General features: G+C 34.7%; 1 protein-coding gene across 1 annotated transcript in view; it reads right to left on the reverse strand.

Annotated features, from left to right (window-relative positions):
* Positions 1-18,947, reverse strand: part of TNKS (tankyrase) — a 181,122-nt gene that overhangs the window by 129,814 nt on the left and 32,361 nt on the right. The window contains exon 3 of the mRNA XM_082374938.1: positions 2,713-2,808. Coding sequence (XP_082231064.1) covers positions 2,713-2,808 — 96 coding nt within the window. The remainder of the gene's footprint in view (positions 1-2,712; positions 2,809-18,947) is intronic.

An 18,947-nucleotide genomic window follows, 5' to 3' on the forward strand; every position in this document is an offset into this window, starting at 1 on the left:
TCAAAATAAGTAAATTTTTAAAAATCCATAATCATAACACACTGAAACTGCTCTTCAATGAAATTTACACAGGCTTGTTTAGGCTTTTCCTATCCTTGTTTCCTAAAAAACAAAAAATAAACAAACAAAACCACCTCCAAGTCCTTCAGTTGACTGCCCAGAACTTCAGTCATTAACCAAAACCAAACAAAAAACCTTCAAGATCTCTTCTAAGCATATCATTCACTTAATAATTCAACAAAGAGTTTAACGAGTCTTTCCAATTAATTATTCTCTTTAAAATACCTAAGTGCACTATTCAAAGCAGATGGCTATATGCTGGGGTCCCTTAGCTGTAAAACTAAGGGTATGTTGTTGTTTTATACAGCTCTGTAAAAACTCATGCATTCTTTATGCGGAAGAGGGTATTAGTCATTTATTTATTTTAAAATATTCGGTAAGAGAGATTTTCACTTTGTTAATTTCCTTTAAGGAATATACATATATCTATACACAATTTTGGCTAATGCACAAAAGCAGTAACATAAAAAATTTTGTAAGTCATCTTTGGCAATTAAATTCCCAAAGATGAAAAAAATTAAGAACAGAAACTTCACCCTCAAGGTTAAGTAATGGTACTACAACTACATCTGGCATAAAAATAATGACACATCATCTAGAATAATCTCTAATAACTCTAAATTAAGACTTTCCTTTCAAAAGATTCTCTTTTTACCACTGCTCAATCTTTTAAATTTAACTTTGGAAATAATACTTCCACCATAATTCCATCAGAAAGAACTGCTTAGAAGAGAACCTGCATGGGCAGAAAAACATTTTGGAATATATTTCACTGCATTATGTAACACGAGTGTGTAAATATCATTAGCTTATATTTTCCACTAGAATGCTTTTCTTTTAAATCATATCTGAAAAATTGTATTTCATTTCCAAAAGAGCATATTCTTGAAAAAAACAATTAATGAGCTCAGTATTATGACCAAGAAGAATGTAATATCTTCCTATCTAAGCCAAATACAGTGCTAGATGCTTTTCCAGGGAAGTTTAACAGACATAGTATCTGTCCTCCAGGAAGCTTTGGTCTCTATGAGTTATTCTGCCAAATTTCTTTCCCAAACTAACAACAGCCAGTATAACCTCCCCTGAAATTCACTTCCACTTAGAAGATAGCTTCTTGTTGTTAATAACTTATATTCAAACTGTCTTTAAAAAAAGTGAAAGTGGATCTAAAGCAGTGCTGCATTAAATGAACAAATGGACAAATCTAACAAACGGACAAGGCAGGACTGAAGAGAAGGAAAGGTCAGATGGAGGACACAGATACAGAGACAGTCTTGGTCAGCATTTATAATATCCCTCTAGTACTGAATTTTCTCCTTTGGTCAGAGACCACTCCAAGGCTGCAATCGTTGCCCGGGGCTTTGCTAAAGGAAGAGACTGAAAGGCTTCAGAACCTAAACAGCAGCCCTGAGGCTACAGACTTTAATTTCATTATTTAAAACTTTATAATTATATTTAAATTTCTTCTTATCTACACTGGTTTAAAATAGCTTTATTCCTCTAGTGTATGTTATCTTGATTCAGCAACTGAATCACCTAAGCTCTTATTAATTTAGATAAATCAGATTACTCTGATTTAGCAGAGATTATGTTAATTTTAACACTGAGGGAAGTTGTCTTTCCATGCAGAGTAATTAAGCAAAATTCCACATATTTTCAAAGCTTTCTGTATATAGATATTTTCCATTCACCTCAGAATCTTTGTTAAAAATGGACTCAACTTAGAAGTGAATAAAAGATTTATTTTCTTCAAACCTGGACAAATTTAAAAGGAAGCTAAAAGTCATTTACTTTCATACAACCTAAAACAATACTGTGAGCACTGCAGTGACAGAGGCTCCAAATTACAAAAGTCAGTTAAGTAAAAGAAGGCAAAGGCAGCAGAACTCAGATGCTGAGAATAAAAACAAAAATAGATCCAATGCAGCACTCTGCGAATGAAGATCAGTGAAAACGGTTGCTCAATAGCACATCACTTATAGCATTATTTCCTATGTTGTTATTGAGAGAGCCTTTCTATTCCAGCATTTCCTCTTTGTTGGTTCCTGACACTTGCCTTAATAAAACCAATACTTAAGCCAAAATTTTTCACTCTGAAGAAAGAAGGTAATCCATTGCCTCAGTTAAAAAGTACTTTGCTATCATGGTAAAAGGGAGAAGATAATGATAAAAATATAAACAGAGTGGCAAGGGAGGAGCGGCATCATATTTTATTTAACCATTGATCTAAGCAATAAGGCAGCAGGTTGTCTTTCCTATCAAAACTACTTTTATAAAGTAATACAAATGCCCTTGCTTGCTCAATAGTGAAGGTCTTCAAAAGAATCAACTGAGAAGATGAGGTACAGGAAATTACAATCCAAACCATAAAAAAAAAAGTCTAAAGCAGGAATAATTATGTTATCATTTAATGCTGTAATTCTCAGAAATTCTAAGTATAATAAGCAATCCTATTGCTTATGCTTATGCCAGTACAGCGATTAACGAAAACAGTTAATATAACAAATCAATAATAGAGATAATGGCATATATATTTGTTGAGTTTTTATCAGTAGAAAAAAAATAAAATTCAGACCATAAAGATTTTATAAAAGCAAGCTAATAGATCCAATAGCTAGTAGATAAAATAGTCGGGCAGCTCTGTTTTCTTACCTGTAAGGACAGCTTTTGCTGAAGGATCTGCCAGGTCCAGGGCTGATTTCCCATCAGTGTTCCGAATGTTTGGATCAGCTCCGTGCTGCAGCAGCACTGTGCAGGGAAAGCAGAAACAGTATCTTACCTCAGGGATACAAAGATTATTTACTGGTAAGTGCCGCCTCGGCATGGTGTAGGCATAAACATACATTGCACAATTTTTTCTCTTTCAAGAAAAAAAAAAGAAATAAAGAAAAAGAAAAAAATGCACTGCAGCAAAGGATCCTCTCTAGAGTAAAGCGAAGTTGGCAACTTGTGGTACGGTATTATCACATGACTTAACATCATAAACACGAAACTAGAAAAATCCTGCAACAGACAGTTTGGGTTTGCCTCCTTCAGGCAGAAGGATGGGGAGCTGCACGCTCGCTGCCTCGCACTGTGAAATCCTCTCACTATGAGCCTGCCCTGTCTTTACTACCACTGTGGCTGCTTGTTGCTGCTGCTGCTTCACTGCTGAATTTCCCACCGCTTCCTCGTCTTGGAACAGCTGTAATACTGTGCAAGCCTTTTAGTGATCACCGCTTACATGTATGGAAACTCACCAGAACATACTGGCTTGCTTCCAAGAAGTTTACCAGACACAGTAACGCATGCAACTTTGGTTCCCTGTAGCCGAGCTGCAGAAAGGAACTGCCTTCCACAATAATTCTGGCCATCAAAAATTTTTAGAATCAGAAATTCAATCACTATGATATATGCTGAGGAATGAATGTTACACATGCTATATTGGGTAAAAAGTAGCTACAGAGAATTTTGAGATGTGTAGGCTTCCAAAAGAGAGAATCACTGTTTAAGTAAAATCCAGATATAATTTAATTATCTAAAACATTTCTCAACTACATCTGGTATGTGTGTGTACAGGGGCGGGGTGGGGATGGTGGAGGGGGAGGGCGGGTGTTGCTATAACACTACCCAACCAATGGTTAAACTAATAAATATATTAAAAACTAGTCTAATAAGCAAAGTTCAATTACAAGTTATTCTAACAGTTCAAATCAAACACAAGATTTTGTGTACTCCTGGAGAGAACAGAAGTTGTTACCATTTACCAATATTCTATAGCATAAATTTAAAACAAAGCAGAAATATTAAATGCAAATAAATGGTTAAAGACATGTTATATAATGACTGTTGATGTGTCCCAGATTTTCATTCATTAACAGTCCCACGCTAAAGTACATACATTCTTTAGGAATATTTGGAAGGCAAGCCTCATATATTACTAAGTATAGAGCTTTATAAAGCTCTTCTTCTCCCTTTAATACATAAGCCATCTAGTTGATGGCTTTATTATAAGGTACAAAGGAATAGCCTTATCTAGAATTGGGACGCAGCTGCTGGGACAGCGTGCATCAGCATCTCTTGCACTAAATCTTGGATACTTTCAGACTTGGGATAACAAAAACTAGCCATGGCTTGAAAAGATGCAGTGAGATTTTGCTAAGACTTTCACTCTTGACTGTAAGCAATGAACATAATTCTTTTCCAGATGTTTATAAAGTGACAAAAGTAGCACAAAATAGCAAGTACCATAATGTGAAACTGTAGTTATTCTTTCATCATAATGAATAAACTTTCACAGCAATATGTATTTTTTTATTCCAGGAAGAAATCCCAACATGAAGATTTGGTTTGTAAAGGGTCTTTATCATGAAGCAAGCTCATGTATCAAATGTAAAGATGACAGCTATCGCTATATCTTTATTTAGTTGCTGAGTGATCACATGCAAAAAGTAGAAAACAAAGAAATAACAGCTACCATGAAAAGCTGAGTTTTTTTATCGCATACTTCGAGAACTTCAGAACCTGCTTTAAACAAGAAGTATAAGAACGTAGTTTAACATCCTTGATGATAATATGGTGGGAGCTTTTACTTTGCAGCTTAATGCGTGGTAGAGGCAAAACATAGAAAGCCTTATCCTTCCTCCAAAAGTCACCTAAAGTCTCAGCCTTACCTATTATATCTTTGCTATTTTGCAACAGAAATCTGCCATTACAGTTTAGCTGCAGTTGTGCTTTGTTTTAGTAGACTTTGAAAGGAGTAATCTTTTCACTAGAAATATCTGTTTTCTAAACATTTTTGAGTCATATGCATCTCATTCATTGGAACTGAACACGCAGAAACATCACTGAAGAGTTACATAGCAACAGGGAATAAGAAGCTGAATTTTCCAAACCAGATGCTGATAACAAAATCCACATTAGAAAATAATCGAACCATTTTAATTCACCAGATATGGGTAAAAACCCCACAAAACTCAGTAGAGTTAAGAGTTTTAGGAGCAATAAAGGTATCCATAACTAGACCACAAGGGATCTAAACTTACCTAACTTTTTATAAAAGGGCAGCACTGGGGAGATTAAATGGGAACAAAAAATGGCATCAAAAGTACTAAGCACAGAGCCTGATAATACATATCAACTAATACTAATATTTAAAGCACATTTTAAAATGTATTTGTACTCTCAACTCTACCATTAACTACTAATTCATTGCTTTGTCCTAGAGCCAAACCTTCAGATCTTAACTTTTTCTGTAAAGGGCCAGAGAGAAAATATATTAGGCTTTGTAGACCACATGGTCTCTGTCTCAGCTATTCAGCCTTGCCTCAACCCCATCATTACAGAGGAAAAGCAGCCACAGACAATACTTAAAGGCATGTGTGTGGCTCTGTTTCAATAAAACTTTATTAAAATTTGAATTCTGTATAATTCTCATATATAAGAAAATATTATTATTATTGTGTACTTTAAAAAATCATTTAAAATGTAAAAACAATTCTTAGCTTACAGGACATACAAAAAACAAGGGGTGAACTGGATTTGGCCCATGGTCATAGTGTGCCAACCTCGACCTTGGGCAGTGATAGATAAAGTGTGGGCAGTGATGGACAAAGTGTGGTCCATGGACTGTTCTAGTCCTAGAACTCTCTGTAATCCATCGACATTGAGATAACCACAGAAATTAAGAGGAAGCATTTAAAACCATGTGTGTCATTTTAAAATTACTTTTTCCAGTACCTCATCTTCATTGTAGTTTACAGAGTTATTGGCCTGCCATGCATTGGGGAAGGAAAAAAACTGGTCCCTGACCACAGACAAGGTTGAGAAGCACTAAGTCAGTTCCCAGGTCTATAAAGTGAAGGACCTGGACTAGATAAATGATTTCTATGTATCTAGAATAGGCCTCAAATCCCTGATAATGCCTTTAGAGTTACAGTCTAAGCATTAAGATCTAAAATCTTAAAAAAGAAAAAAAGATTTGCCTCAAGCAGACCCTTTTCCTTCCCTACCCTTTTAATCAAAATGGAAAAAAAAAAAAAGATTTATTTACCCTAACACTTGATTTAACAAAAACAAAACTAGTAGCTGAGACCATGATCAAAGTTGTAGGGTACATACTAAAAAGTACCAAACTACTTCTTGAGCAATTCCTCAAGCCAAATTTGTTTCACACTATTCCCTATGAAGATCTGTGTGATCTTCTGTGTGATTTTCTAAAACCAGAAGAACAGCACATACATAGGGCAAAGATAACAACCATGGCTTTCAAGAATGTCAGTCTGTACTTGAAGTGGCGACATGTAGGACTCTCAATGCTGGATGCTTCACAAGTTGCTTTCAAAGTTCTGTGCTACCAAAAGGAATAATAAAATATGACTACGGATACATAATACAATTAGAAATTCATCTTGTAACAGATTCTTCTTCAAAAGTAGCACAAATGTCTGAAGCAAAGTTCCCAGAATATACAATCAATATACAAACTAAGGTTTGAAAGAAAAACAAGGAAACTAAAATCTGAGTAACATTCAGTAAGTAAATTCGAGACTACTGTGGACGGACATTCAAAATCTCCTTGTATTATCTTTAACCAATTAGGGCATTATCAAACCTCAAATCCCAAATGACTAGGCTGTATATCTCAAATCCATTTATCTCCTTTGGAAGTTATAAGGGTGGAGAAAATAAAGCAGCTAGCATAATAACAGAGAGTTAAACCCAAGGTAAGATCAGAATATTCAAAATGACATTCTCAAAAGAGCTATGGCAAGAAGGACATGTGATTTTCCTATTTCTGGTGCAAACATTCAGCTACAGTGAGCCAGATTCAGGGAGCATGCCTTCAGTCTGTGACCAGTGCGGCAGAGACTGAAATCGATTCATTTAATTCCTCAAAACTATTAAATTTAAGCATTCGTATCATTTTAGAAAATATTTCTACACGTATGCGAAGCCTCATCTTATGAAATTCCTAGAAAAATATGAAATGCTATTATGATAAATCATATTTAAGTACAGGCACTAATAACTGATTTAAGAAGATAGAAGAAATAGAAACAATGTGAATTTTCCAAGCTAAAAATGTAGCAAGGCTTTTAGGTAAATTACAAAAAAGCATTTAAGTATAGTTTTCACTTTTAATGGCAGAAACCCTCCTATTAAGATATGGTAAATTCTTTGTTATGTGAATTTTAGAGCTACATTAAAGGTCTAAAACTGTTCTTCACAATGAACAGACACTCAATTTTAAAAGAAGTTATGTTTATGTTAAAATGTTTTGCAAGTATTTCATAGTCACCTTACTCTTTTAATTAGAGTATAGAGATACTCATTTGACTGAGTTTCTAAAATTAAATCACACAAAGCACCAAGTTTAGCAAATAAAATTTTTAATTTTAGAGCAAAATACTAAGAGACCAAATTTTAACTAGCTATAATCTTCAATGCATAAGACAAAAGATATACAAACTTCGAATATATGAAATATATGAAAAGATGCTCAATATCATTATTCAAAAAAAATGCAAATTTAAAAGATGGGCAATAACCCATCTTTTATTATTAATGGTATTCCATATTAATGAGAATGTACTAAACTGGAACTCTCATCCATTGCTGGTGGGCACGAAGAGAGGTATGTAACTACTTTGGAAATCAATTTGGCAATTACTTATAAAGGTAAATATACACTACTGTATGTTCTAACATCCTACTTTTAGATATTTATCCAAGAGGAAAAGAAATATGTCCATACAAAACACCTGCACATGAAAATTTCATATGTTTATTTAGAAAAGCAAAAAAATGAAAAACATCTCAATATTCATCAACAGGTGAAAGGATAAGCAAATTGTATCATATCCATACAAAAGAATACTACTTAGCAATAAAAAGAAATAAACTATTGACTCATACTAGAGGGATGAAATCTCTACAACATGCTGAGCAAAAGGAGCCATACAGGAAAGAACATATTTCTAGAACAGAAAACTAATCTACAGTGACAGAAAACAGATCAATTGTTCCCTGGGGATGGTGGAGGGGAAGAGAAAACTGACTGCCAATGGACACCAAAGAACTTTTCAGAGTGATAAAACTGCTCTATTAAATTGTGGTAGTGGTTACATGGGCGTATACATTTGTCAAAACTCGTCAATATATATACTTAAAATGGATGCATTTTATTTCATTTTCTCAAATTAATTTTATGTTGTAATTCAATAAAGTTGATTTTTTAAAAGCTCAATAGAGGGGTTTAATCGCAGATTAGATAAATCTGAAGAGAAATTTATTGACCTGGAAAACATGTCAACAGATCCAAGAATGCTGCAAGGAGAAATAATCATGGACAAAGGATGGAGTGAGAAGGTCTAATATGTTGTTATCAGTCTTAAAAGAAACACATACATTATCTGAAGAGATAATGCCTAAGATTTTCCCATAACTAATAAAAGACACAAATTTATACATTCAAGAAGCTCAAACAGGATAAACTCAATGATACAGAAAAAAATATTACACATATAAATTAGGAACAACTACTATGAAAAAATAGCTGATAATTCAAAACAAAGCAATAAGTTTATAGAGTAATACGTCAGAGGTAAATAATTTGTGAACCTACCCTAACTATAGTGTATGTTATACTATATAGCAGATGTTAAGCAATGATTTAATTATAAATCTGTTTCCATGTATATTTGCAAAAAACAATATTTTTACAAGTGTAAAAACACCATATTCCTATTCTTGGGATAAATTTAATTTAGGTAACATCAATTAAATTACGTTATACCTTAAAAATTACTTTAAAATAAATGTCAATAGCTTTAAATACATTCCTACAAACACTACTCTAGAACCAAGATATATAAGGTCTGACTAGGCAAATCAAAGAAAACTCTTCGATATAAATTTAATATTTATTTTCATTTGCAGAATTTTTTGTTTTAAAAATATTTTATTTCCTCTTTATATTTTTTAGAATTCTCTTCCTTTATTAAGATCTATCTTCTTACCAGCAGTTTCCACCCCCAAATAAACTAACTATTTAAATCCTTCAAATTCTAACATTCATAGGAGATAAATACTGGTTCTACATACCAAATTAAATCTGGGACTCAGAAAGAGTGACCAGTTCTATTCCCTGTCAACATACTCATGCTAATCAGTAAGTTTCTCTCAACATAAACTAGACTCATGTTGATTTTTTTTTTTTGATGCTCAGTGGTATCTTTTCACTGAATGAGTAGTGACATTCACTGAGTAAAGAAGGCTTCTTTCATCTTAATTAATATCCTTTGGAGAAACCTCTGAGAACCTCATAATATAATGCCTAGCCTAATGTGACCCTACTTATAAAGCTCCTCTGAAATGGAGATTTAAGAGCAGGTATTCTGGTATATAATGAACAGAGATCCGAGCAAGCTGGAGAAAAGTTTTGAAGTAATGGTTGTGTGGTCTTAGCTTGGCCTGGTTAGCCATAAATTAAGACAATTAAGTGATTTTCTAGTGCCTAGAGCTACACTGTCCAATATAGTAGCCACTATCCGTATGTTAGTATTGAGTCTTTGAAATGTGGCTAGTGAGATTGATGATCGGAATTATTAATTATATTTAATTTTAATTAATTTAAATATTAAGTTGATACATGATACACTGGTACATAATTCAGTTATTGGAAAATGTTTAATATGTTTTGAACACCTTAGATATGTGAATCTACTGTTTCAACTGTAAATTTTATTAAATCTAAATACAGATCAAGTATTACTGATGAAAAGTTTGCTTGAATTGAGATGTGCTTTAAGTAGAAGATATACACTAGATTTCAGAAACAAGTTGAAAAAAATATAAAATTTTTCATTAATAATGTTTTTTAATCTTGTATACCATTTTTAAAGGTTATTTCCCATTTACAGTCATTACAAAATATTGGCTCTATTCCCTGGGTTGTACAATATATCCTGGAGCCTATCTTAACACCCTCCCACTGCCCCACCCCTATATTGCACCTCCCCCACCTCCCCACTGGTAACTACTATTACGTTCTCTATATCTGTGCGTCTGCTTCTTTTTTGATATATTCACTAGTTTGTTGTATTTTTTAGATTTCCATATATAAGTGATATCATACAGTATTTGTCTTTCTCTGACTTATTTCACTTAGCATAATAATGTTTTATACTCATTATATGTTGAAATAATATTTTGGATATGCTGCTTTAAGTAATATATTATTAAATTAATATCACCTGTTTCTTTTTAATGTGGCTATTAGAAAAATTTAAATTACATTCATGTCTGGCATTATGTATCTACTGAACAGCACTACTCTAGAGCAGAGTGAACTACTGACATTTTGGACCAGATAATTATTTACTGCAGGTGTAGGGTGATGGCTCCACCATGGTGCCCTGGAGACTCTGCAAGTATCCTCACATGCTAAGCAAAGACTTGAATCACAGTTCATCTGTGTCTTGGTGCAAATGCCTTGTGACCTCTGGAAATGAAAGATGAGAGACTTGCAAGGAGCTACTGTGAGGCCACCTTCCACTCACCTCTCTACCTTCCCTCATCACTTCCCACTTCTGATGAGGTAGGGTAAGGGGCTTTCTTCCTCTCCCCTTCTATTGGCTCTTCAGCAACAGAGGACCCCACAACTTGTGCTGCAGTCATTCAGCCCTTTTTCTCTCAGTGTCATCCTTTTTGCTGTATGGTACAAGGACCACAAGGAGCTGGCACTTGTGGCATCGTTTCTAGTCAAATTAGTCAGGCCCTGGCTTTGGCCTTGGCTTGTCTTGCAACATGAACTTGCAACAGTAGCCCTGGGCATTGTAAGATGTTTAACAGCACCCCTGACCTCTATCCAATAGATGTAAACAGCACTCCCCCACTGTGACAACCAAAAATGTCGCTAGATATTGCTAAATATCTCCTCAATGGGCAAAACTGCTCCTGGCTAAGACCACTGCTCTTTAGGGTCTTAAGGACCCACACCTACTCCCCTCACTCACACTCACACACACACACATGAACTTTTGTGAGGTGGGATACATGAAGGTCTATGCTTCTCCCCTCTCAACACTTTTACATATTGGGTTACTGCATTAGATTTCATTTGAAGGAAGATTTCTGTGGTTTAATAACATAATAGGAAATAAGCAAATAGTAAATCAATAAAATAGTAACTAGTAAATGTTTTTAAAAATAGCAAATAATAGTAAATGGTAAATAATAAAAATGATTTCTAAGGATTCTTTTAATTTTAAGATGCTGTGACTTATGAATATATCTTTGAGTACTGACTCTATCAAGTAGAGGGCTTTTTTTTTTAATTACAAGGGAGAAAAAGTACTTTAACTGGCTTAAACAACATGAACATTTATTGAAGAATAGAGGCATCTCATCAAAAGCAAAGGCAAAAACATGTCCCCAAATTTTCCCTGTTGCTGTCTATCCCTGTCTCCCAGCTTTATCGCCATCACCCTCGGCAACAGACAATACATATACTTGTACTATCTGAACCTTAATTCCAAACTCTCATTAAAGAGAATTTGCTCCAGCTTGCCTCATATCTGGTTCTGGACTTCAAAAGCTTGGCCAGAGAAGCTGGAAGAGGCAATAAAAACAATGGTTATGGGGAAAGAGGCGTTAGTTCCAGAGTACATGGGCGGATCTCAATGGGCATCTACAGCAACAACAGATCTTAAAGTATTATGTAGATATGGCTATACATGGTGAATGAATCTTTACAAAAATGTCTCTATTTTACATATTTCTACAGTGTTTTAATGTTTATTACAAATATATATTATTTTTATAATGAGAGAGATATTTCTCCTCAGACAAAAATGATCTTTACACATGCTGTTTAAGTATGTTCGCCAAAACAATACTTCTCTTAAAGCTGCTCTTTAAAGTAATTAATTTGTAACCAATGGAGAAATAAAAATTGGGCGGTTCTTATCAAGCAAACAACATTAAATATGGTATAGCATTAAATAAACAATTCCAATATAAAATAAATACATTAATTTAGAATCTGTGATAATGCTGAGACTGTAGAAATAAGTCTTAAGTAAAATAGTCAACAAGTAATTTTCTATTGTGTAAAAGTCCAGGTTTTTAACCATACTTTTTTTAGTCTTTGCCTTTCATACAAAAGTCACCAAAAATTCAGAATTCTGTCAACAACTGGGACTAGCATACTTGTGATACATAATTTTACCTCAAGGAACTATCTGCCTTTATGTGCCTTTGAACTTAGAAAAAAAATGTATTCTTATTTATTTCCTGGTGAGGGACATGTAAAAAAGGTACAAATGGGTTTCCATCTAATGAGGCACATAAAGGCAGATAGTTCATTGAGCTAAAATAAGTTCAAAAAAATCAAATTCTCTCTTAAGTCTGCTGCACTTACTAATGGCAAAACACCATAGCTAAGAGTTGGTCCTCTGGAACCAGACTGAACGGGTTAGAATCCCAGTTCCGCCACCTCCTAGTTCTGGGACCCCAGGAAGCAACATCACCTCTCTGTATTTCCATTTCCTCACCGGTAAATCAGGAGATAATAACAGTACCTACTCATGGGGTTATTAGGAGGACAAAACAAATAAATATTTGAGGAGCTCTTAGAACAGTGGCTAACATATAGTACACATGTGCATGTAAGAATTTTTTTAAAGACATTAGAAAATATTTAATTACTTACTCAAAAGAGCTAATCTAAGTAAATAAAATTTTACTGAATTTACATGAGACTAGTTCTTTATGATCAAACTTTGGCATGAAATGTTATAATAATAAAAGAATCCTCCAATTAAATTTTGCTCCCATTATCAAGATTTCCTATAAATAGAGAAGACCAAGAATTTTTGAAAAGGCCCATTACATATGGAGTAACTTAGGTATACATTATTCTGTATGTGTATATAGCAGATTCTTATATCCAATTCAATTACATCCTTTTTGCAATAAGGAGTTAAGGCAGGCCCCAATACATCTGGAAGTCAGCATTATCTGCTTACACAAACCACAGTTTATTATAAGATAAAGCAGGCAGTAGAACAAATATAAGAATGATTATAACAAAGCATATCTCCTTTCTACCTGGAAACCCTAGAGAATCAAGTCTAAAAGAAAGTCCTGTCTAGGAGTCAGACAAACCTGGGTTTGAGAATACTGCTCTCTACTTAGCAATTGTCTGGCCTGAGGCAAGTGACTTCACCTCTGTCAATTTCAATTTCCTCTTTCACTACCTTCCTCCAAGGACTGCTGTCATAATTCAGACAATATATATAAACCTAGCTTGGTTCTTAGCACACAATAGGGACTCAATAAACACCCTATCCCTTCAATCAGGACCTTTTCATCTGCCTTTCAAAAATAGAATCCCGTGCACAGAGAGTGCTAAAAAAATACCAGTTGGATTAAAATAAACGCAAACTGGTAACAGCCCTAGGAACAATGAATTCGTTTGTGCCCAATTATTGTTTTATACTTCCTTGTACTTAGGGGAAGATCACTTTTTCTAATACTTGACTAGAGTCATGTAAATAAAACACTAATAAGTAACAAAGTAGATATTACAGTCTGACCACGTAAGTTGATTACAGGATGACAGAACTTTTACAGTTCTAGGGACAGCAACCACATGCAAAAGGTGCCTCCCAATCTCTCTGAGAGAAGTTTCACCCGCTTTCTGAGTCCATCCCTAAATTGTTACGAGCTGAGTAAGGCCTCAAGGACTTACTAGCATTTCCAGGCAAATTCCCCCATTATAAAATATTAAGACCAATTCAGTTTTAGTGCTACTGGATACAAGGTTTAAAGTCACATGTTTGAAAACATTTTTCACAGGGAACACAGGGTTGAGCCAGTACCATAATATTCTGATTCTGCTTTGAATTTTAGTTTCTTAAGAAATAATATCACAATTATTATTTTCCTATGTCTCTAAGAATTCAAATGATTGGAACCTCAATACACTGTTGTACTTTCAACCCGAGGAGGCAAAGAACATAACTGTTAAGTTATCATTCTTTGGGAAATATATCAAATAATTTTTTTAATGTAGCTTGTTTTCGATAAATTATCCTATGAGCGATATTCTTAATGACAGTATTCAATCACGTTTCTCACATCCCACCTGAGCTCCTTTCCCCCACAGTGAGGAGGAAAAGAATGCCTTTTTCTTTTAACAGAGTTCCTCCTTTGCTCTTTCCCTTCTCTCATTCCTAGAGGGCTGCAATTTTCAGAAACAGCAATTATGATGCCCTCTAGCAGCTTGAAGAACTATTTACTCATAATTAATTTGCCTTTAAAAAATTATCATTGTTCACATCTCTTTGCATTTGTCAAGCTTTCATACGCTTTTTACTTAGTCACAGCAAATCACCAGAACTTCATACTCCTGTTATTGAAATATTTGTGGGGAAAATGTTTACGTTACGATAATTTTCCATTATCCTATCTGCAATGTCTCTGCTAAGTTAAAAGGCATAAATTGCAATTTTTTAAAAATTTATTTATTTATCTATTTATTTTTGGCTGTGTTGGGTCTTTGTTTCTGTGCGAAGGCTTTCTCTAGTTGCGGCAAGCGGGGGCCACTCTTCATCGCGGTGCGCGGGCCTCTCACTGTCGCGGCCTCCCTTGTTGCGGAGCACAGGCTCCAGACGCGCAGGCTCAATAGCTGTGGCTCACGGGCCTAGTTGCTCCGCAGCATGTGGGATCTTCCCAGACCAGGGCTCGAACCGGTGTCCCCTGCATTGGCAGGCGGATTCTCAACCACTGCGCCACCAGGGAAGCCCCTAAATTGCAATTTTTAAAAAAGTTTCATGTCTTATCAAATCATAATTCAAGTTTACAAAGTAACAATGAATATGAAACAAAGGACATAAACTAATTCACATTGAAGGCAACAAAGAGCCACATATCTGTCATTAAGTTTTTACTGAGTGTCAGAACACAGAAATGATCTCTGAGAACACCTTATGCTGCCACCCAAGGGAAAAGAGAGTGGAAGGAAACAAGCACTTGCTGAGGCTCTACCTGCTTTATTATTTCATTTAACTGTCCATAACAACCTGATGCAGTAGGTCTGATGCCCACCTTATAAATGAGAAATTGAGGCTCAAAGCAACTAAATTATTTGTGGTAAAGAGGAATTCATACTTAATTCTAAAGCCAAGCATTTAATTTCTACCTTATCATTCTACACAAGTAGAAGCCAAGATCACACCAGAACTGTAACTCAAGCTTCCTTTCCTTCATGTGAATTCTAAAGGGCACATCTACGCGTTTGTCCTAAATACCTTCCTCCAATGACCAATGTCCTCTTCCTAATACCATCCAACAACCCCCTGGGGGAAAGCAAGCAACCAGACCCTGCAATAACACCAAGACGGCCAGGGTTCCATTTTAGGAGACCCACTAGAATACCTGCTCTTGTTCCCTCCATCCTCATACTCAAGTACAATAGATTCTTTCAAAAGATCAACACTCAAAATTGTGCCCCCCAAAGGCAAAATGAAATATATGCCCTCTATCTGTAACCATGATTATTTGTACCACAACAAATATAGGAATTTTCAGGCTTGACACAAAATAAACATATATTTGGACACACTGTGGGATTTCTTAATGTCTTATCTGTACTGTCACACCTGAGGGCAGAATATGAAACAACTCACAATAAGGTTACATTCTTAATCCTGGATTCTGTTTGCAGATGAAAAGTCTAACACCCACTCCCACTTAAAAAAAGAGAATTAGCAGATTTAAATAATTGAAGAACTAAAACAACAAAAATACATAACATTTTTTTTAAAGCCTGAAACTGCAATTATTATACTTAACAACTTTCTAGTTTGGTCAGCTGAAAATGGGGAGTGAGAAGGACTCCATAAGTCTTTATCTCCAATCTGGGCCTGCCTCTGAAATCTCAGTTACCAGGGAACTGTACAAAGCAAGGACACAGTTTTAATATACACGCGTTTCAGATAACACGATAACCATGTAAAGAGAACCCACTGGTTACATGAGCCATTTGCCTCAAATACCACTTTCATACAACACCAAACTTAAGCCATACATCTCACTGAAATCCATAGACTGTTTTGGACAATCATGTTTTATTTAAAAGTAAATGCAAACATATAATTAATTAATTTAACAGACAGTCTTGAGCAGTAAGCAAAGCATTACATCACTTTTTAAAATGTATGAGGTTTTTGGTTGTTCTTTTGTTCTTGTTACTTGACCTTTTTCCCCCTAATTTAAGCATCTTTGATATATTTCTTAAGTGCTTAGGAGAATAAAGGCATTCATTCTGGGAATTTTAATAAAATACAATGAACAAATATCAAACTCTCTATATAAATATATCAATATATATTTAACACCATTAACCAGAATGCCTACTAAAGTAATCCCAAATATATCAGGTAAATGCATAAACACTCTAACCTTCTTGAATGAAGTTGAACATAAGTGGGCAAGTCATCAAGATAATGGTGCTCAGTGTCAGCAGGGATTATTTCAGAAGGGAAAAATTGCTATCATTTTTGGCTCTTCTCCTTTTAAAGGATAAAAGTACGGAATTTTGCCATTTTTTAACTTTTTATGAAAATGCTACATTGAGACTTGTTTAAAAAAGATCCCAATTCAGTTTTTATATGGAAAAGTAATGTTAAAAATGCCAAAGGGGGGGCTTCCCTGGTGGCGCAGTGGTTGAGAGTCCGCCTGCCAATGCAGGGGACACGGGTTCGAGCCCTGGTCTGGGAAGATCCCGCATGCCGCGGAGCAACTGGGCCCGTGAGCCACAATTACTGAGCCTGCACGTCTGGAGCCTGTGCTCCGCAACAAGAGAGGCCGCGATGGTGAGAGGCCCGCGCAACGCGATGAGGAGTGGTCCCCACTTGCCGCAACTGGAGAGAGCCCTCACACAGAAACTAAGACCCAACACAGTCATAAATAAATAAATAAATAAATAAAAGAACGTGAATTTCTAAAAAAAACTAAGACCTGGCGCAGCTAGAATAAATAAATACATAAGTAAATATTTAAAAAAAAAAAAAAAAAAAAAAAAAAAAAAATGCCAAAGGGAAGTATTCTGGCAGGAAAAGGGGAGAGAATAATGAAACAAAAGCAAGTGAAGCAAATTCTCAAGACTTCACTGAATTTTCAATGGATTTTTGCAAAGAGTAAGGAAGGTATAGGAAATGACTTTTCTTAACCTAGCTCATTTATGGATGGCATATGGATAGATAATGTGACAGACTAAATCAAGAGCCCTAATCAAGTACTCCAGCAGCTACATTTCTTTGATTCTTATTAAGAAGCTCTAGCTTTCCAGTAGTTTATCCTAAAGTAATTAGGGTTTACATATGTAATTAATGAAAATGATAAGTCTCTATAGTACTGTTTATAAAATAGTGAAAATTCAGAAATATTCTAAATGGCTTAATATAGGTGAATGATTTAAAAAGTGGTTATTTCTATATAATTCTTGACTGCCTTTAAAAATGAGATTAGACAAAAATATTCACAGATAATGAAACATGGTCATAACACAAAGTGAAAAAATAAGAAAACAGGATGCGTGGAATGATCTCATTTTTATGTAGAAAGGACTATGGACACAGGTACACAGACTATAACAGCACTATCCAATAGAACTTTCTACAATGATGGCAATTTCAATATCTACACACTCTGATAAGGTAACCAATAGCCAGATATGGTTATTAAGTACTTGAAATGTGGCTAGTACAACTGAGGAATTAAGTTTAAAATTTTTTACATTTTAACCGATTTTCATTTATTGGCTACCATAAATCTAAATGGCCAGAAAATAAGGTGTGAAAATTATTATCAGTGTATTTGCTAATTTTTTTTAAAATGAACATCTATTACTTTTAATATTACTGTTAAGACAAAACCCAGAAAGCTGTTAATCTTCAATATATTATATTTGAAATAACATAAGACAAGAATGTACCAGAAGCAATCCCACCCTTCCCTCCCCCCACCCTCAATCCCATGCCACTCCCAAGCTCCAGGACTTTTCATCAAAGGACTATGGAAGTGATCAGGTAATTTAGTAAAGGAGAAAGATTTATATGATCCAAAGAGAAACACGAGTGTGTAGATAAGGTAATTTAAAATAGAGTTTGAATATATCTTTCTAGATAAAAGATACATAAAATAGAGTTACCTGGAAATTATGAAAGAGATACTACTTTAGGAGTGAGTTATAATAATAAAAACAGTTTAAGCTTTAGTAAATAGATTATCTTAAGATTTTGTTTTTGTTTTTCTTTTTAAAGCAAGGTAAAATTACCACTTTAAATTTGTTAGATATTAGATGGTCTAAAAAGCTGAACTAAGAATACAGAAGGATTTGTTTGGCACATTTAAAGAATGAAATTAGTTTTTTATGCTTAAAATACACTCAAATAAATCTCACTAAGCAGAGAGAACTTTCTGTTCTTAGTCAAGAAAACATTTCTTATTATAACAACTTTATATCAGCTCTACAGACTGTGGCAAAGTAACAGCTTTCTCCTTTCTTCACTAGTAAAATGGTAGGTAATTTGAATCATCTGCTTCATGCATAGGATATAAATATTAGTGAAATTGTTTGGTTAGGTACTTTGGGCTGCCTCAAGGGAAAACACTGTATTATGTATCATGTAACCAAAGCAATTTTTGGTAAATGTACCAACATCACCTTTTTCTTTCTTCTCCCTCCCTGTCTCAACTCTTCAGTTCATGACAGGAGAACTCATGGCTTTAATCTACAAGTAACAACAAAAAGTGTATGACTGCCCATTCCTTATAGAAAATCCATAACCAGAAGTCAATGCATGCTCAGAACCAATATTCAACAACCCACCATTAAT

Source organism: Balaenoptera borealis, assembly GCF_965194805.1.
Source record: "Balaenoptera borealis genome assembly, chromosome: 21".
Taxonomy (NCBI): Eukaryota; Metazoa; Chordata; class Mammalia; order Artiodactyla; family Balaenopteridae; genus Balaenoptera; species Balaenoptera borealis.